This window comes from Muscardinus avellanarius, assembly GCF_963383645.1.
Source record: "Muscardinus avellanarius genome assembly, chromosome: 9".
Taxonomy (NCBI): Eukaryota; Metazoa; Chordata; class Mammalia; order Rodentia; family Gliridae; genus Muscardinus; species Muscardinus avellanarius.
The window spans coordinates 15,400,191-15,420,688 of NC_137795.1; the positions used below are offsets into that span (position 1 = coordinate 15,400,191).

The window sequence follows — 20,498 nt, forward strand, 5'->3', positions numbered from 1 at the left end:
CCAAGAAGAAGAGATTTTCCTAACAACCACCGCGGGCTTCTGCCAGGCTGATTTGGGTCTATATGCCACGGACCCTGCACGCATCTGCGTGGCGCTGCTCAGCTTCCGGCTCAGGACCAGCCTTTGCGTCCAGCCTCAGGCTGAGGGAAGCCTCCGTTAGCAAGAAGTACCCCTGACTATCATACTTACATTCACGCTGCTCCCAGGAGCTGGCTTGGAGGACTCCTCGTCACTGTCTGCGCCCGACTGCCCGAGCTGCTCAGCCTGCAACACAGAGAGGGACCTCTCATCAGCTCCAGGTGGAAGTAAAGCCAAAGAGGGAGCAGCCCTTCTGAGCCCTGGTTAGGGCAAAAGATGCCTGTGTGCTCTGATTCTGGGCAGCAGAGTCTGCGCTCAGTGGCCACGGCCCAGTCCCTTTGCCTCCGCAGATGAACTTGAACACTATCTTAAACAGCTCCTAATCAAAGGGCTCCCTGGATGGAAAACCACAATTTTAAAACCATAACTAATGGGAATGAATTTTTCCCCTCTTTTTCTTCTTGCTCAGATCATCTAGTTAGCTTAGAAAATATGCAATTCTATGCTGGGCATGGTGGCGCAAGCTTGTAATCCCAAAATTTGGGAGGCTGAGACAAGAGGATCACGGTTCACAGACAGCCTCAGCTTCTTAGTGAAGCCTTCTGCACCTCAGTGAGACCCTGTTTGAAAAATAAAAAGACTAAAAAATAAGGCTGAGGGTGTAGCTCAGAGGTAGAGTGCCCCTGGATTCTATCCCCAGTACCACACATACACACAAATGCAATTTTCAAACAGTACTGAGTCAGAATTGATGAAGTTAGTTTGGCAGACCAATTCCTTACACAAGTTTTGAGGATTTCAAATTCTTAATCTCTGCTTAGCTGAGTAGCTGGGTGCACTCAGAAATAATTTGCCAAATATCTCACTCCCTATCCATATAGGCAAATGATAACAAACCACTGGCCACGGAATCGTCTGGGTGTAATTAGAAAATTCAATCGCTAGGCCCAAATTGGCCTCCACCCAAAAATCCAATTTAAAACTAAGTCTTAGAAAGATGGTTTAGAAGAATAAATAATGTCAAAATCATACGAAACTATCATGCTTTATTTAAAGTTATTACTTATTAATTTTTGTAGTACTGATAATTGAACCCAGAATATTCTTTTTCTGAGTTATATCCCCAGCTTTATTTTATTTTTTCTTTTGAAAAATTGTGGAGGGCTTCACTAGGTAGCTGAGGCTGGCCAAGAACCGGTGATCCTTCTGTCTCAGCCTCCCAAGTACTGGGGTTACAAGTATGTACTACATGCCTGGCTCTATCACTCTTTAAAAGAATTAAAACACAAAAGCTTTAAAAATAAAGATATATGTTCCATTGTTTTTCCAAAATTACATCCCTTTAAGTATATTCTTTATTGAGATTTAATACACAAACTCATTCATATGCATATCTCACAAGTATAGTTCTTTTTTCTTAAAGGTGATACTATAGGTGCCTTTAATTTCAAATGTCTTGATAATTCTCCACTTTTGGAGATTGCTCTGTACTGAGGCATGTGAAACCTATCTGGCACCATAGATCTTGAGGGGTGTGTGTGTGTGTGTGTGTGTGTGTGTGTGTGTGTCTTACTGGGGATGGAAATCAAGGCCTTGGGCTTACTAACAAGTGCTCTACCACCGAGCTACACCGTTCAGAAATAACTCGAATGCTATTTACTCCGGAAATGGTTTCGTACTCACCTGTCATCCCAGTAAGCTGAGTCAGGAGGATGCAGGTTCTAGGCCAGCCTCAGCAACTTAGTGAGGCCCTGAGCACCTTAGCAAGACCGTGTTTCAAAATAAGAAAATACAAATAAAAGAGGGATGACAGTGTAGCTCAGAGGTAGAACCCTGTGGGTTCAATTCCCAGAACTACACACACACACACACACACACACACACACACACACACACTATTTACTCCAAACACTTTTTAATACTGAAGAAACCGAAACGTACACTTAAGCACTATAAAATGTAGATAAATGTTAATAGTAAGGTCTTTTAAAAGACAGACCTGGGTTCAAGTTTCAGCATTTATGATTTCTGGCACTGACTACTACAACTAGCTTTCAATTAAAAATCAAGAAATTGCTTAACCTCACTTTCTTCCCCTGCGTAAAAAACATGAAAAGGCCTCTTTCAGTAGGTTTCTAGATGGACTAAAAGAGTTTGTATTTATTGCAGTATCTAGAACAATACAACAAGGAGTTAAAAAGTTAATGTATAAACCCCCCCACACAAAAAAGACAAGTAATAAATAACAAAGACAAGACTGACTATGGGGTGTCTAGAGAAAAATAAAATGAAAGAGAAGTTAAAATGATAAAAAAAAAAGTATATAAGAAATGGAAAATGAGCCAGGCGTGGTGGTGCACACTTGTCATCCCAGCATTTGGGAGGCTGAGACAGGAGGATCGTGGTTCGAGGACAGCCTCAGCTGCTTAGTGAGGCCCTCTGCAACTCAATGAGACCTGGTTTCAAAAAAAAAGAATAAAAAAAATAGGGCAGAGGGGGGGGTGTAGCTCGGAGGTCGAATGCCCCTGGGTTTCATCCCTAGACCCGCAAAAAAAAAAAAAAAAAAAAAAAAAGAAAAAGAAAAAATGATTCTAGCCATTCCAAAGCAGAGAAAGATAGATATGACATCAAGAAAAGCCCTTATAATAAACAGACCAGACTTTCCCTGGACCGTCTTTGCTTGTGGGGTCTCCCCTGACCCTGCACCCTGTCTGAGCCAACAAAGCCAAGTAAGCAGGGAGCCAGCCCTTTGAGCTGTCTGATTTTGCTTAAAAAAAAAAAAAAAAAGGCATTCCTCCATCTTCAGCTCCCTTAAGCTTAACTAAGGCTAAGTAATTTCTGAATTTACAATTGAAAGCCAGTTATTGTAGCAGCGAGTGTCAGAGACCATGAACCCTAGGTGGCTTCCTCCCTCCAAGGGAAGAAGGTATCCAACAGGAGCTTGAGAGGGAAGGGTGAGGGGTGAGGTGGGGATTTCACTGTGAATACGAAACAGAACATTCTCCCTGTAAAGTGAAAGCTCACACTGTGTTAACTCTGCTCGTCCTCACGCTGAGGGTAAAGGCAGAAGGGCTTCTAGCATCAGCCCCAGCAGAGGGAGGCCACGGAAGCAGAGAAGAGGTTTCGGCCTCTCTAAATTCCTGCCTTCTGCCCACTTTGATGCCTTTTCTCTTACCAAAGCATCCTTACCCCTCGATCTCCAAAGACGGTGATTTGAAACACAAATGTCTCCTCTGTCTGTCTTCAAACCTGGCCCAGAGAGGAAGACAGAGAGGAGAAGGAGGACAAAGAAAAGGGTAGAGAGGAAAACTGCCTTAGAGACCAAGCGTACAAGTGCAAAGCCAGCCCTTTCTCTGCATTCTTTTTATCTGAAGGAATTAATATTTCTCAGTATGATTATTTTAAAAATTTCAAGCTAGATTTGGTACAAATATCTACCTCCAAGATAGCTCTGGTATGAATATCTTAAGACAAGATTTACACAATACAAAGTCAAGTGCGTGCGGAATGCATTACCTTACTGTTGCTTTTTTTATTAACTTTGAAAAAGCCCAGAAACTTTTTCTTCTCTTTATCTATCTCATCATTGCCGAGGGAGGATTTTCTAAACGTTTCTGGAAAAGAAAAAAAGAAATCGTGAGCTATTTTTCAGCATTGAAACAAGCGATTAAATACTTTGGACTTTAAAATGTTGATAAATAAATCCTTTTACAACTAATCTGTTACTTGTAAATTAGTTCCCTAAGAGAAGAAAACGATCAAGTCTTTTGTACAGAATGCGGCCACCTCAAAGTCACTGGGCCCCTTTAGAAAATCACTTAGAGTTCTTTCATAGTCTTCAAGTTACACAGGTGGCTCTATTTCTGCTGTGGTGGTGCCTTTTTGAAGAAGAATAATAAAAAAAAATAAATCAATGAAAGTTGTAAGGCAGTACTGTTCTATAGAAAGCTAATGTGAGCCTTATGGGTAATTTTATATTTGCTAGTAACAGCATTAAAAAGGCAGAACTAATTTTAATTATAACTTTATTCATGATTTCATCACATAATATAAAAGTTATTGATAGTCTACCTTTGTTTGGGTGCTAAATGTTTAAAATCCAGGGTCAGCCGGGCATGGTGGCGTACACTTGTAATCCCAGCATTTGAGAGGCTGCGACAGGAGGATCATGATTCGCGGCCAGCCTCAGCTACTCAGTGAGACCCTGTTTCAAAATAAAGAATAAAAAAAAAATAGGGCTGAGGGTGTAGCTCGGAGGGGGAATACTTTCAGTTCCATCCCAAGTACCACAAAATAAATAAATAAAATATAATATAATCCAGGGTCCACCGCAGGCTGACAGCACATCGCAGCTCAGCCTGACCACTTGAGGTACACAGGAGACAGCTCAAGCAATGTGACGCCAGGGCAAAACATCTGCTTTGGGAGCCAGGAGAGACAGAAGCCAGAGCCCTCCTGCCTGCTGCCAGGACGTGGAGGTGAGCTGACAGGCCCCTGGAGCCCTTCACACCTCTCTGCCATGCTTTGCATCTCTGAGCCCAGCCTCCTTCCAGATCCCTCTCCTCCACTGTGGTCAGAATGTTAGCCCTTTTATCAAAATTCTCTAGTGTCCCCTTTCCCCCAGTACTGGGGATGGCACCCAGGGGCATTCTACCTCCAAGCTATACCCTAGCCCTATTTTTTATTCTTTATTTTGAAACAGGGTCTCACTGAGTTGCAAAGGGCCTCACTAAGTAGCTGAGGCTGCCCGCGAACCGCGATCCTCCTGTCTCAGCCTCCCGAATGCTGGGATGACAAGCGTGCGCCACCACGCCCAGCTTTCATAAATTTCTTTATCTGCAGATTCTATGGTTTCATATTTAATTAGAGAACAGAGAGAAATGTCAGGGTATTAGTAAAGTGTGCATGACCATTAATATTCTTTACTCAACAAAGCAGAAACCACACATGCAATGTTCCTTTAACCTTTTTGTAGGGAGCAAAGGCTGCTGTTGTGTTCGGACGGCCAGGGATCAGAAGATGTGCAAGGCTGCAGCCAGAGGGTTAGTGGCTCACAACACCTGACCCAGACCCACCTGCCCTGTGACACAGCTGCACAGACACAGGGCACACACTTCAGAGTCAGTCGCATCAAAATCCTCTGTTAGGGCCAGAACAGCAGAGCTATCAAGAGTGGAACAGAACCCAGAGTACTACTGTGTCTAAACCTCTGCAAGCCTTAACATGTCTACTTCAAGTCTATGCTGTTTCCAGAATTAAATAGAATGTAATATGATTTAAGCAGATCATACTGACGTATCCCCAAAACTGAAGATGTGGGGACATGTTGGTGGCACCCAGGCCACATGTTATCTACCGCAAAAATGATAAGACTGGCCCAGAATATCACAATGTAATTGAACCTCCCGTCCCCCCTAAATGGGATGTTATAGCCACAGGCCTGAGCTTGTCCCAGGGAAGAAGGCCGAGGTCAGCCCTTGGTACCAGAGCGGACACACAGAAGTTGGCCAGGTGCGGTCTCAGGCTGCCTCAGCCTGTCTGGAGGGGCTGGGGGCAAGCCACACACAGCCTCCAGTGGGGCCTACAGCCGACTGTCCGCTTTGCTTTAGAGGAGAGGTCTGCTGATAGACTGACTGGGACTCCTGAGGCTCTGTGGACAGCACAGAGGGCCCGACTGAGACAGAGCCAGAAAACTCAGGGCCGGCATGGGGCAGAAGGCCCGCAGGGTGCACACGATGCCGTCAGAGAGGCAGGAGAAACGGCCACGCAGACGCGAGCCCTGGCGCCCCAGAGCCCTCAGATCCAGATCAAACTCCTGTGTGATGACACTGATGTTCAAATTCACTCTAATTTATAAAAAAGACATCGATAATGTTTTTGGGGAAAGGCAGGACAGGAGGTCACATTTAATCTACAAGAAAGCACTTCCTATTTGGAAGTGTTAAAATGATTTACCAAAGGACCAAGAAAGGTGCAAGGGGCAGAGAAAGCTGAAGGAAACACCCAAGATGAATTATCCCAAGCCATGGTGTGTCCAGATGCGAGAAGAGGAGATTTGTGCCCCTGGGACCGGAAAATAAAGAGGGACGGGGCGCACTCCCAGCACCTGCGTGGCTTTCTCCCAGCTGTTGGTAAGGAGACAGCTCTGAAGTGCCCCTTCCCCTCCTCAGTCTGTCCAAATATGACCTCCAGCCTCCCTAGACGTGAGGGTTCCCTGAACAACTGTTTTTAATTCTGCTTCTCAACAGAGAATGCTCTCTTGGGCCTCCCTCTGCGCTGTCTGTGGAGGAGCAGCAACAGCCTAGAATCTCGGGAGCAGCCTGGACAGGTGCTGGCTCAGCACAATGCCCCGTCTTCTTTTTACTAAGTCTTTTTTTTTTTTTTTCGTGGAAATAAATTCTACTGTTAAGTCCTTAAACACGAGCAAAACTTTCTGTTGATTACAAAGACTTTCATATTTTAATGAAATGTTTTGGTGTGTGTGTATATGTGTGTGTGTTTTATGGAGTGGAATATTCTAAAAGTTTCAAGAAAATACCAATAGGCATGTGTATGTACATATGTGTGTGCATATGCTTATGTGGGTACATAAAAGTATCTTTCTCTCTCTCTCTCTCTCTCTCTCTCTCTCTCTCTCTCTCTGTGTGTGTGTGTGTGTGTGTGTGTGTGTGTGTGTGTCTGTGTGTCTGTGTTTGTAAGAGAAAATTTCTAAAGAAAATATTTCTTAGGATAAATCCCAAATCTGAACTAATGCTTTGCATTATTTGTCCATGATTAGAAAAGGCTAAATTTCGCAATTTCTAGCCCCAAATTCTGCAACCTGCAGGGTGGACCTGTGGGGAGTGTGAGTCCAGATGAGCGTCCTGATAAGCACAGCAAGCAAAGGTAAAAAGTGTGTGCTCTCCTGCAGGTGTTACTGTCACTGCCTGAAACTCTGGGTAACAGACTTCAATTTCTACAACACCCTTCCTCATGCTTCACGGATGAGGGCAGCACAGCAAATTCTCACACAAAGGGACATTCTTTTCTGAACCAACCAGGAAACCAAGAGGCCAAACCATTTCCTCAGCCAACCGGGCAAGGCCCTGCACCCCAGCAGAGCCACAAGCCGTGCTCAGCTCCTTCAGGTCCAGCTCAGAAATGGCACCTCCACGTGCCCTCTTGCCCGGAGCCATGCAAAGTGCAGCCCCCAGGTCCACTGTACCTCCACGGTGCAGGGAAGGCTCGGACTGGGTTTTGGTCAGGAGAACTGCAAAAGGCAGGCGGTGAATGAGGACCAGCTTTGATGGGAGCGCCACCCGGCCCAGCCCTGGCTTCTCGCGGGGCCTTGGACGGGGTCTGTGTGTCTGCAGTGCTAAGGAGGCCATGCAGCTCACCCAGCCCTGGCCGTTCTCCGGGCCCTGCAGCTGCACGGGCTGCTGGGTCCCACTGTGGGCAGCAGGTGGCAGCAGAGCCCGGCGTTTCTGAGCCATTCCTGGGCTCCAGAGGAGGGCGGGCTTTTGGGAATAGGGAGGGAACTACCACCCCAATCCACAGGGGTAGACCAGGAGGCACAAATGAGGGGTGCTGGGGGGTGTCCAGGGGGCAGAAGGAGACGCACAAATGGGGCATGTGAGGGCAGTGCTTGTTTGTGCAAGGCTCTTCTGTTCTCTTCCTGTATGTAGGATAGACCTGCCTGCCTGCCTTATTTTTTCCTGTCTTTCCCTTTCTTTCTTTCTTTCTTTCTTTCTTTCTTTCTTTCTTTCTTTCTTTCTTTCTTTCTTTCTTTCTTTCTTTCTCTTTCTCTTTCTTTCTTTCCTTCTCTTTCTCTTCCTTCCTACCTCCTTCCTTCCTCTCTTTCTTTCCCTCTTTCTCCTTCATCTTTTTATTTTCCTTTCCTCTTAGCAAATAAAAGCTCTGTTTCCAGAGAGTAACCCAAACCACAATTAAGTTGTGCTGATAATTAGGCAGGTACACCCACAACAACCAGGTGTGTACAGCACGTATTACTGTCTGTTTATAAACATGCACAGGGCAGCCCAGCATGTGCAGGGCCCTGGGTCCAATACTCTGTAGGGAGACCAACACTGAACAAAACATGGGCGCTCGGGTCTCTGCTCCCACGGGCCTGTGGCTGCCAGCGCTCAGGGCTCCAGGCGTGACCTCATACTAAGTACCAAAGCCAGGCCGGGCACGATGTCTCTGGACTGGGGGCCAGGGACTAAGGTGGCCCGAGGTGTCTTCAGAACTGACCTCATGAACGTCTCCTGGTCAGTTTTCAAGGACAGCTAAATCTACTTTGATACTGGCCTTGGATATAAGCAGTGTCTGAAACCTGGGAGCAGTCATGGCAACTGAAAAAAAAAAGTCACTATGTTGGGTATGGTGTCTGAGCGGCAGGTTAATCTCACGAGGAGACGGAAGGTCGGAGGTGAAGTCGAGCTCACTTCAGCACCGCACAGCGGAGTGGCCTGTGATCACGGTGTGTCGAGCGGGGCCTGGGTGGGCTGTGTGAGCGCGTCCCTCGAGCGGGGCCTCCCAAGCAGCGGCCTCACCTCTTTTGTTGTCCCAGGCGTACAGTTCCTTGATCCCCAGCTCGCTGAGGGACTTGGACAGCTCCAGCACCTCCCCAGCGACATTGTCCCGGAGCAGGACCACGTGGTCCGGGCTGACCTCACACTTCGCACAAATGACCGGCAGAATGTTCTGCAGTGGGACGTCGGGGCTCACACGCACGACAGCCTTCTGTGTTCGAAGGTAATTCACGACCAGGCGCACGGTTTTCTGGAGGAATATACCAGACATGGAAGTCCATATTGCATCTTCTCATGGTAGCTATAGCTGTCCTAGTGTTAGACTCGAGGGGCGGACACTGGGGCAGCCCTAACCCCTCCTCCATCAACCCAGTGAGTTGCCGGGAGAGGCAAAATCAATAGTGAGAAGGAAATGTTCAGGATAATAGATGTATCCTAGAGTTCCCTAACTTTTTTATTTGGTACTGGAGATTGAACCCAGAGGCATTCTATCTCTAAGCTACACTGCCATTTATTTATTTATTTATTTGGAACCAGGGGCATTCTATCTCCAAGCTACACCCTCAGCCCTATTTTTTAATTCTTTATTTTGAAACAGGGTCTCACTGAGTTGCACAGGGCCTCACTAAGTAGTTGAGGCTGGCTGAGAACCTGGATCCTCCTATCTCAGCCTCCCAAATGCTGGGATTACAAGAGTGCGCCACCATGCCTGGCTCTAGAGTTTCCCTTCCTAACAAATGAGCTCCTTCACGACCCTGAGAGCTGGATGTCAACAAGAGAGCTCAACCTAAAGACACACATTGTCTTTCAAAGATTTTAATTTGATAATCAAGTCTTTAATAAAGCTATGTATATAAGATATTATCTAAATACAATGAGTAAATATGGTTAATACCATAAATATGGTTAATAAATATGGTTAAAAATTTTAACGTTTTACCTCCCTCCTTGTGCATGGGTGTGCTCATGCTGGCTCATGAGTGCGCTCTCTCTCTCTCTCTCTCTCTCTCTCTCTCTCTCTCTCTCTCTTATATCTCCCACTACTTCCAGAACTCTAGCACGACTGCACAGTCCAATCAGGTAGCCACTAGTTAATTCATTAAAATTCAGTAGAACTGAAAAAACTGTTTCTCAGTCACACGAGCCACATTCCAAGGGGGCAGAGGTATACATGGCCAGTGGCTAAGGTTTTGGAAAGTGCAGAACTGTGGGCCATTTTCTATCTTCGAAGACACATCTAATGGACAGTTCTGCTCCACACAAATTCCTTTTTCTACTGAGAAGCTACACAGAGCAATGTTCCAGCAGTGAACATTATTAAATTCTGAAAATTCTGTCTCCTACAATCAACACCATTTGGTGCCTAGCTTTGCCTAGCCTGGGGCTAGAAGCCTCAGCCATGGATCTCTGTGCACAGTACTTGAAAGAGCAGGACTGGTTCTCTAGCACCCCCTACACACACACACACACACACACACACACACACACACTCACACTCACACTCACACACTCACGCTCACACACACACCCATACGGGTGCATCTCCGTGGGTCCTCAGCCAACAGGCACCTACTGACCTCGGGCAACTTGAGTGCGCCAAGCTTTGCCTTCTCTTCTGGAAGCTTCTCTTTCAGAAACACAGTGTGCACATTCAAGGTCCCGACCAAAGTATTTGGCTTAAAACTCAAAGGCTGTTGATTTTCAGAAGACCAGATCTCAAGGGCGTGGTGGGAAGGATTTAGGTGATTCTGAAGGCAGAGGTCAACCAGGAGGTCCATCACTGCATGGCTACGGAGAGGAACACACATCGTAATTACTGGGAACGGCTTCCCGCTCCCTCTGCCCAGCTGAATGAGGACAATGAACCAGTGGAGAGCAAAGAGAAAATTAGACACGCGCTTCCAAAGACACAGCGGCTCATTAATTTCTTATGCATGACTATATAGCAACACGTGCACATTCTCGATGCTGGTGAACAACGGCACTGAAGAACAGAATATTTTTTTTTTCCGGTGCTAGGGATGGAACTCAGGAGTATTCTACCTCTGAGCTATACCCCCAACCCTCTGTTTTATTCTTTATTTTGAAACAGGGTCTCAGTGAGTTGCAAAGGTCCTCACTAAGTAGCTGAAGCTGTCTGTGAACCGTGATCCTCCTGTCTCAATCTCCCAAATGCTGGGATTATAAGTGTGTGCCACCATACTTGGCTCTGAAGAACAGATTCTTAAAAGCATATAAAAATCATAATTTCTGGGAAAACAGCTATATTCCAAGCTAAATTCATGAGTACGGTGACTTGAATCGTCTAAAATCTGTTAGCACCAATGATGCTACTTCTGGGTAGAAGATACTAACTTTTCAGTTATTTGTAGGTATGATGTATCATTAAGTTTGAGGATGAAGGGGATGATAGTGTCTATTATAAAAAATAATTCCCTAACAAACTGGATGACTCTGAACAGATAAACTTCTAGATGCATGTAATCAATCAAAACTGAATGGAGAAGGCATGGAAATCCTGAACGGACCCAGAACAAAGTGATTGATTTGGGGGCCGTCATGCTGACCAGGGAACCCAGAGCCATTGGGGGCCGTCATGCTGACCAGGGAACCCAGAGCCATTGGGGGCCATCATGCTGACCAGGGAACCCAGAGCCATTGGGGGCCGTCATTCTGACCAGGGAACCCAGAGCCATTGGGGGCCGTCATGCTGACCAGGGAACCCAGAGCCAAAGCGCCCCCAAGGGCTCCTTCTCATCTAGTGACTACAAGATGTTCTGATTGATCCAAAACAATATTTCAAAGTTACCAGCAATATTTATCCCATCTGCTATCCTGGAAGTAACGAAGAGATAACATATGCCAATGCCAACCAGCTCGACACATGGGTGCCTCATAAGGATGGCACCCTGTGCCTGGCGGGGCATCTGGTGGACTGGCAGCTGAAGCGCTCAGGGCGCATGCATGCGCGGAGCTCAGGCCCACCTGCAGTTACCTCTGATTCTTTCAACTTCTGCTCAAAACTCATCTTTCTCTCAACAAGATGGTAAGACACCAGAGAGCCACAGTACCCGGCACTCATGACATGCTCTTCTGCCGGGCGTGGTGGGCACGCTTGTAATCCCAGCATTTGGGAGCCTGAGACCGGAGGATCGCGGTTCGTCGACAACCTCAGCTACTTAGTGAGCCCCTCTGCAACTTAGTGAGAACCTGTTTCAAAATAAAGAATAAAAAAAAAAATAGGACTGGGAGTGTAGCTGGGAGGGAGAATGTCCCTGGGGTCCATCCCCAGTACTGCAAAATAAATAAATGAATAAATAAATAATTTAAAACAGACATGCTATTCTAGTGAAAAGCCCTTTTGGACTGCCTATAAGGGCTGAAACACAGAAGAGCCCTGGCTCCCTCCCTTGTCTGCAGGCGGGGCCACCCGCTGCCCTCGCATGCTCCTCTGCCTGACCCATGAGGATGGTTGTATGGCTTCTACCCGGTAGCGGGCTGGGGTTCGAAGTGTGACCTTAGCCTTGACTCTGCTATCACCACCCAGAGTTTATTTCCACCAAGTAAACACATAACTTGTCAAAGAACACACAGAAATAGAGAAACACTATTAATTTTTCCTTCCAATCTTTTAGTCCAGTAGTGAACCTATGAAGCTTTTAACTAGAAAGGGTTCTGGGAAAGGCAGTGCCGTGTGGCTCTGTGGCTTTCCTCCGCTGCAGACAGTATATACATGTTGCCAAAGCAGAAGTCAACTCTCAAAATGTTTATTTGCATACTTTCTTATTTATTTCCTTCCTTCCTTATTTATTTTGGTGCTTGGAATTGAATCCAGGGACATTCTACTCCTTTTTTTTTTTTTTAACCTAGCAGCATTCTACCTCTGATCTACACCCTCAGCCCTATTTTTATTTTTTATTCTTTATTTTATTTTGAAACAGGGTCTCACTAATGTGCAGAGGGCCTCACTTAGTAGTTGAAGCTGGCCTTGAATCTGTGATCTTCCTGTCTCAGCCTCCCAAGTACTGGGATTATAAGTGTGCTACCACCGTGCCTGGCTTCAGGGACATTCTAATTCTGATCCACACTCCCAGCCCTATTTTATATTTTATTTTGAACAGGGTCTTGCTAAGTTGCCGATGGTTTCACTGAGTTGCTGAGGCTGGCCTGGAATCTGTGGTCCTTCTGTTTTACCCTTCCAAATCCTGGGGCTACAGGTGTGGGCCACCACGTCAGGCTCAAATTGTAATTGAATGCGTTGTGTTAGTTAGGTCTGGATGCATGACCAGTGTCCAGGTCTCTGCCTGGCATGTCATGTGGAACCTCAGGTGGGCTCAAGTATGCTCCATAGCAACGCTGTCCTCCGCTCTTGTCCCTAAGGAGGGATGCGGGTCGCCACAGAGTGCTTCCGGCTGGAGGGTTGCAGCCACGTCTTCGTTGGGGGTGGCTACCTGCTCAAATTTACTATTACCCTGCAGGGGGTGTGTGTGTGATAGGTCCAAAGCAATGTTCCAAAGCTACCTTTGAACTCAAAACCCCAAACACTGTAAGAATGTGCTGCGAACCCAGACACAGTCTTCCATTCAGGTTTGGTGTAGTTGATTCAACCCAGAGGAAAAATCGGGGCCCCATCCTCCCCAGGGCTGGAGCCTGCACCCAGGACAGAGTTCCAGGACTAAGTGAGAGGGGTTGAGAACCAGCGGGAGCTTAGCTTTGACAGCTACTTTGCCTTCTCTCAGCCCATCTCTAGCTGTGACCCTCAGGTGGATGATATTTCTGAGGGGACTGGCTTCACTGCACTAAGAGCCTGGTGCCTTGGAGGTTTGCATCCAGGAGAACCCAGCTCCAAAGGCCTGAGCAATGCCCCATGTGTCCAGCAGGGTTTGATGTTTTTGATAAAAGGTGACTCACTTAAAATATGAAAGTGCTGGTCACATTCCCACCGCACACGCCTCAGGAGCCTGCCTGGAGTGGAGCTTAGTGCAAATGGGCCACATCTGTGCGGCTTTGCATCATGCTTATGAAGCTGCGGCCCCCTAAGAAGTTAACACACCCAACTCCAAAAGCCTATCACATTCTTCTAAGGCCTCTCTGACACTGCTGGGGAAACTGATCCAGAAAGAGGGAGGCCACCTTTGGCACTGTGGCAGGCCTTGACACAGGGCCCGAGAGGTAATGTGTTGCTGGGCATCCCTGTGGGTTTTCTTTACAAATCCAGCAGGTTCTGACCCGCTTCCCACGCCTAGGATCAAAGGACTGATGACTTCCCTAATTGGGTGTTATGTCTCCACGGGTCTTAGAAGGTCACTGGGCCATGGGGAACTTTTTAGAGAGTGGATGGGGCTGCCTGGTGACTCCTTTTCTCCCCAGTGGCTGGGTCTGGCCTTCCTTCCTGCCTTCTACCCAGGGTGCTCTGATTAGGGCTGGGCATCTCTATAGGACTGTGGGGTGCCAGAGGTCCTCAGGCAGCTGGGCCAGAGCACCCTCTGTACCACATACTGCTCCTCTGACCTGTGCTCCTCTGACCTGTGTAGTGGGCTGAGAGCCTCGGATTCCTTCTCACAAGGACAATGGCGCCTACTTTCCAGGGTATTCTGTGAACCTGCCTCTGTAAGGCATGGGGCACGGGCTCCGTGTCAGTGCAGGCTAGTAAAGGAGCTAGCTTGCCATCTTCCCCACGTTGGAGTTTACATACTGAGACCGTCACCTGCTGGGGCAAAGGGGAGCTGCCTGCGCTTGGCCAACACTGAGACGTTAGATCCTTTTCAGGTCATACACTCAGAGCACCGCAGGATAGCTTCCCCCATCTCACGAGGAAGAGGAAGAGGTTCTCAGTACATCAGAGGGGAAGACAGGTACAGTAGAAAGTTGACTAGTGCTACAGACTTGTCTGGCATCGGTGACAATCCCACAGACACATTAGTCATTTCAGAACCCAAAAAACATCATTATCCCTCTGTCACTTTACCATTCACCTAAACGGGACAAATCTTTTCCTCCACATTCTTTTTCTTCCAACTTCTTTATCTAGCTCTTCCTCAAGTGTCTCTTAAGTGCTCATAACATAGACATGAAATTTAACTTTTGGCATTTGCTTTGGTCTCTCTCACTTTTTAATTTTTATTATTTTCTGTGGTACTAGGGATGGAACCCAGGGGCCTTCTAACTCTGAGTTATACATCCATCCCTATTTTTTTTTTTTTTTTTTGGTGGTACTGGGGATGGAACACAGGGGCTTTTTACCTCCGGGCTATACTCCGAGACCTATTTTATATTTTTTATTTGGAAATAGGGTCTCTTAAGCCAGTGAAGGCTGTCTTCGAACCTGCATGATCCTCTGTCTCAGCCTCCCAAGTGCGGGGATTACAAACGTGCACCACCACACCCTGCTTCCATCCCTATTTTTTATTCTTTATTTTGAAACAGGATCTCACTAAATTGCAGAGGACCTCACTAAGTAGGCTGAGGCTGGTCGCAAACCTGTGATCCTCCTGTCTCAGCCTCCCAGTTACTGAGATTACAAGCATGTACCACCATGCCTGGCTTGGTCTCTGTTTTCAAATTGAACATTTTGTATACTCTTTTAAATAGTTTGTAATTGTACCAACTTCAAAGGTGGTTTTTAATGTGAGTCGGTGATTTGCATAATGAACACACTGGTCCACTTTTATACATGGCTCTTTCTGAAGTCCTAGCAGACGGAGACCTGGAAATGGGCCCCTCCCTATACAGGTCGGCCACTCAGAGATGAGTGGGCTGCCCTTGGCCCCTTGGGAGCACAGGATAGGGACCCAGAGGTCAGACAGTCTGAGCCCCATATCCACCAGGCTGTTCTGACTAGGGAACTGTCCTCTGATGGGGGCTGTCTCTAAGTCACAAGCCTGCCACCCTGCTGGGCCTCAGGTGCAAGCAGTAGAGACAGACTGGGCAATTTTCTTTGTCAATGATGGCGAAGCTGATGGCAACCTTTCCTGGACTGTGAACACTAATCCCTCCTACGGTCCCCTTCCTCCCACCATCAGACAGTGAGACCCTGGGCTCACTGTGTCCCTGGCACTTTGCACAGGGAAGGCAGGAACTGGAGCAAGTGGTCTTAGAAGTTTCAATCCCAGGGCTGCTGAGCACAGGTCCTGGGGCCCACACCAGGGCTTCTGACTCAGTGGGCCCAGGTTGGGGCTAAAAGATTCCCAGGAGAGAACCACTAGACTAAGCACTAAGGTATGCAGACACAGGATCCGTGTATTGATTGAATTGTGGTTACTCGGTGCAGGTGTACAAATTACTTTCAGGGAACTATTTCCTGAAACAAACTTAACTTTTGCACACTGTCAAATCCTGAGCTGGTTCCACATGGCCTAGTTTCTTGCGTGGGACCCGGGCCAGCGTTTGGCCCTAGGCTCTGGGCGAGGCCCACTCGGGTGTGAGAGTCAGAGCAAGTCCTGGGAGGAGGTCCAGTCTGACGAGGCCTGGTGGGATGTGAGCAGTCCGCTCCGCAGGATGTCGTCCTGCAGAGGCCCTCACCGAGGGACACGTGGGCACAGCAGAGAAAGGCCAAAAATGGCAGAGGGGACTCAGAGAAGTCCAGAGCTGGCTCTGCGAGCCACGGAAGGGATTCCAAGTTCGAGGCTGATGGCATGTCCTTTGTTTTAGAACTATGTAAATGTGCTGAGGCTGGGGACTGGACATGTGCTACCTGACAGTCACCCTGTCCAGCAGTGACCTGAGATGAGTCACCTGGACAGGTGTGGACAGGTGAGCTCAGACAAGGAGGACCTTCTGGTCACGTTCTCATTAAGGTGTCCCTTTGCTGACCACGGGGATTTGTGGCATTTCTTAACTATGGCCTCATTATCTTGGACCTCCATCTTGCAGGTCACCATACTTCAGAATCTAGAGCCTTCTGCAGCCCGGTTGTAGCAAGCTGGGTGTTTTCTCTACAATCCTCATGTGACAGATGAGTCAACCATTTATAAATATGTTTTCTTTAAGAGAATCTTTCATGCTAAGAAACACACAGTTAAGCCCTGGATGTGTTGTATAAGCTGCTTGCTTAGCCAGTGAAAGGAGAGTTGTGTTCTTTACCAGAGAGAAACCACAGCAACTTACACGTGGGAAGACCTGTTCTGAGCGGGGGTCAGGAGCATGACCTCGGCCCAGCTCTTATATTATCGTAGTGCAACTTATAAAACCAATTCTGGGGAAACAGAGGGCTTCCTGCCCTCGGCTTTTGTGACCCAGGGATGGCGGCCCACGGGCTGTGGAGCTGGCATACTGATCCAGCAGGAAGCCTTGGAGAAGCGATTTCTTGCCTATAAAAGAATTATTTTAATAGTGTGTAAGGTTGTACCTCGTCTTGGTAACTACCCTCCAAAACTGCACAGCAGAAGTTTCTGCTTTGTAAGAAAAAAGAAAGTGAAAGCCGGGCATGGTGGGCACGCTTGTAATCTCAGCACTTGGAAGGTTGAGACAGGAGGATGACGGTTTGCGGACAGCCTCCGCTACTTAGTAAGGCCACTTGCAACTCAGTGAGACTCTGTATCGAAATAAAGAATAAAAAATGGGGCTGGGGGTGTAGCTCGAAGGTAGGATGCTCCTGAGTTCCATCCCCAGTACCGCAAAAAAAAAAAAAAAAAAAAAAAAAAAAAAAAGCAAGAAAAGGATGCTGTTAGAAGAATGTGTTTAAGTTGAAAAGGAGTTTTCAGAAGCGGATTTTACTTTCCAGGACAACATTTTACATCTTCTTGTGTATTTGACAAAGCAGAGCCACATATTATGGTACCAAGAAATAATTCACAATGCCATATTCTTTAAAAAACTGGGCCCAGACATTGAGCCAAAATATAAAAATGGTGAATAATCGATACCACACTTGCTGGTAAGATGCCATGCCTCTTCGGAGTCATTTTAAAGACTATGATAATATGGCAGATTTCTTAAGTAATAAGGCTATATGGGAAATGTACTTGAAATGATGACCATTCTGTGAAGCAGAGGCAGTCTCATCGCTGGATACATATCCGGGGAGCCTGGCCTGGAGATGCAAGATACAGGCTTCAAACCCGACACTTTCTCTGTTGGTCCTAGTGGCACTCTTCCTATTCATGAGAAACGTGGCTTCAGCTGGACCCCACCCTGCCAACATTTTGGTTGCTCCCTCTGAGTACAAAGCACCACAGGACGCTGGTTCACAGGCACATCTGGGCTAAGATGAGGTGTGGGAATCCAGAGTGTGGGGATCCATCCCTTGACACCTGAAATCCATGGGCCAAGTTGTCTTCTTTAATCTTGAATTGTTTTCCTTTGCCAAAGTTGACTTCTAGTTGCATGAATACACCCACAATTTGGCGTGTAAGTGGGTCTCTGCTGGTCATTGAGGAGGCCGCCCACCTGGCTGAGAAGGCTGACGTTCCTGTCACCCAGGGCCCACTGGCCACCATTTTGGAGTTGTGTTTGGGATTCTACACTTGCCCTTCTTTCTGAGTCCAACTTCTTTATTTATTTTTCTTTTTTAGCAGTACTGGGGATGGAATCCAAAGGCATGCTATCTCTGGCCTATACACCTTGCCATATTTTTTATTCTTTATATTGAAACAGGGTCTCAGTGTGTTGCAAAGGCTGTCTTCGAACTGCGATCCTCCTGTCTAGCCTCCTGAATGCTGGGATTACAAGTGTGCGCCACCATGTCTGGCTTGAGCCCAATCTCTTGCAGAAGACCCCAAAGTGTCCACGCCAGTCTGGCATGGCCGGTTAGCACACCTGCCCAGGAGATCGGCGAGTCCCCAGATGCCCCAGCCTCTTACCTCCCATTGACCACACTCTGCTTCTCCAGCCCACTGGGCAGGACCACGGTGATGTCCAGGGTGCTGTTTCTCAGAGTCTCCTTCATGTGGGTCAGGTTCTGCTGTGACCCCAGGCTGGCATCGCGCAGCGGTTTCTGTTCCACGTGGATGCTCGTGGCAGGCTTTCCCGGAGGTGGGGGCGCACGTGCCTTCATCTTCCTCCTGGAGAACAACACAGAAGCCCGGGGTGAGCGGAGGCTGTTCTAATGTTTACACCTTTCCAGAAATGCCTTTGTAAAGTCAGAGCGCCCACCATCTTCAATATTAACAGATAACACTCTCTTGAAATGTGTAAAATGTAAAGCAGCTCAAATAAAAGATGCACAGAGTGTTCCTGAAATAAACACCCTTATCAGTGTGGTTGCCACCACGAGGGCCGCCCTCCCAAGTCCCACAGGTTCTCAGCGAGGTGTGGGTGTGGCTGGGCTGCTCCGCCCCTTCTTGTTTACAGGTGGACCATATCCTAAGGGTCTACAAGCCTCAGGTGAGCATCTCAATCCTGCCCCTGATAAGGAGTCAGGACAAGTTCTGAAGACCTGGAATCCACAGGTCCATGATACTGGACGTGCTGGGACCAAGTCAACGCTCTAAAGTAGCCAGAAATTCCCACAGTCCAGCATTCATCAGCACAGATGCCACGGTGGGTGTGGCTGTTTGGCAGCCAAAGCATGGGAGAGGTAGTTTTGTAACAGGCAACACTTTTATCTGATGTTTCTGCTTCCAAAAATCGGTATTGAGCATTCTATGTATTTTAAACATATTAAATTAGTGCCAGTATAACACTCAACTATAAAGTATTGACACTGTCTTTTATTGATGGTCATTAGATTATTTATATATGTTGCACTTAATTGTTGAGATTGGTTAGGCCATTTACTTGTTTGCCATTAATTATGCATAATGAGCATCTTAAAACCTTTCTCAGTACAGTTTCATAGGATCCTTTCTTTAGGAAAGTTTCTAGAATCAGATTTAAAAAAAAAAAAAATATATTATATATATATATATATATATATATATACAGCAAATAATTTGTTTAGTAGTAGTAATGACCTCTGGGTGATGTCTTACAGGACATATGTTTTGTTATTTCGATTTCAACGCATTTCTTTGTTCTTCTATAATATGTCTGTATATGTACTATTTTGAGCAATAAAAGGGGCCAGTCAAAAATAGTGAGATAAAAACAGCCAATGGGATTCAGACAGGGGTATAAACAGACCATGTTCAAGCCACTGGTTAATACAAGACTTTGGAATAACATCGCCTATCAGTTTAAATGAATTGACTTCTTTTTCTTGTTAAAAGGCCTACATTTAGATCATAATATTTATAAAACTGTGATATTCTTATGTTTTCTTTTCATTCTATAAAAACAAAATTGCCAACCTAGATTAGACTACTCTCAGGGCTAAATATTTATTAATCACGTGGTCTGTCACTCTGAGGAGGTACGACTGTGCTTCCTATGTTATAAATAAGAAGTGTGGGCACACCTTTCCAGAGATGCAGAGCTAACATTAACCCCAGACAATCTGATCGCAGGCCTGAAATTATCCAGCCTCTATTAGGAAGGACAGATGTCACCTAGATTAGGGATGGAAACCGCACAGCAGAGAGAAACTGGTTCTGGAGTCTTTCATTAATTAACCTGTGTCCAAGGCTAAAACCCCAGCCTCTGAATCAACTCCAAGGTGCTTTCAAAGAAAAAAAAAATTGTGTTCAGTAAGTTTTAGGAAATGAATAGACTTTCCAATTTAGCTGTCTTGCACTCCTTCAGAACATAGAGCCCATCCAGAAGCAGCCACTCATCTGCTTATTTATTGCTCCAGCAGTGTGCAGGGGCCACGGGCTGGAGAGAGGCAGAAGGTCAACTGCCCTCACCTCTTATCCCAAAGGAACCATACTTCCCACCCCAGAGCCATCTTGGGATATCATGCCATCTGCTTCCCAGCCTTCCCTGCACACCTACATCCTGGTCCAAAACCTCGGTGCTCAGGAAAACTCAGATGCAGGGCTGTGTAACCAAGTCCCTCGCTGCAATCCTGCATCTTCTCAGACAACTCTC

At 46.7% G+C, this 20,498-nt stretch overlaps 1 protein-coding gene across 1 annotated transcript in view; it reads right to left on the bottom strand.

The window, feature by feature from the left end:
• LOC308267199 (protein cordon-bleu-like) overlaps positions 1 to 18,585 on the bottom strand; it is a gene marked incomplete at both ends in the record, with an annotated part of 75,221 nt that extends 56,636 nt beyond the window's left edge. The window contains 4 exons of the mRNA XM_080701762.1: positions 3,595 to 3,692; positions 8,613 to 8,841; positions 10,169 to 10,379; positions 18,392 to 18,585. Coding sequence (XP_080557888.1) covers positions 3,595 to 3,692; positions 8,613 to 8,841; positions 10,169 to 10,379; positions 18,392 to 18,585 — 732 coding nt within the window. The remainder of the gene's footprint in view (positions 1 to 3,594; positions 3,693 to 8,612; positions 8,842 to 10,168; positions 10,380 to 18,391) is intronic.
• Between the last annotated feature and the right edge of the window lie 1,913 nt (positions 18,586 to 20,498).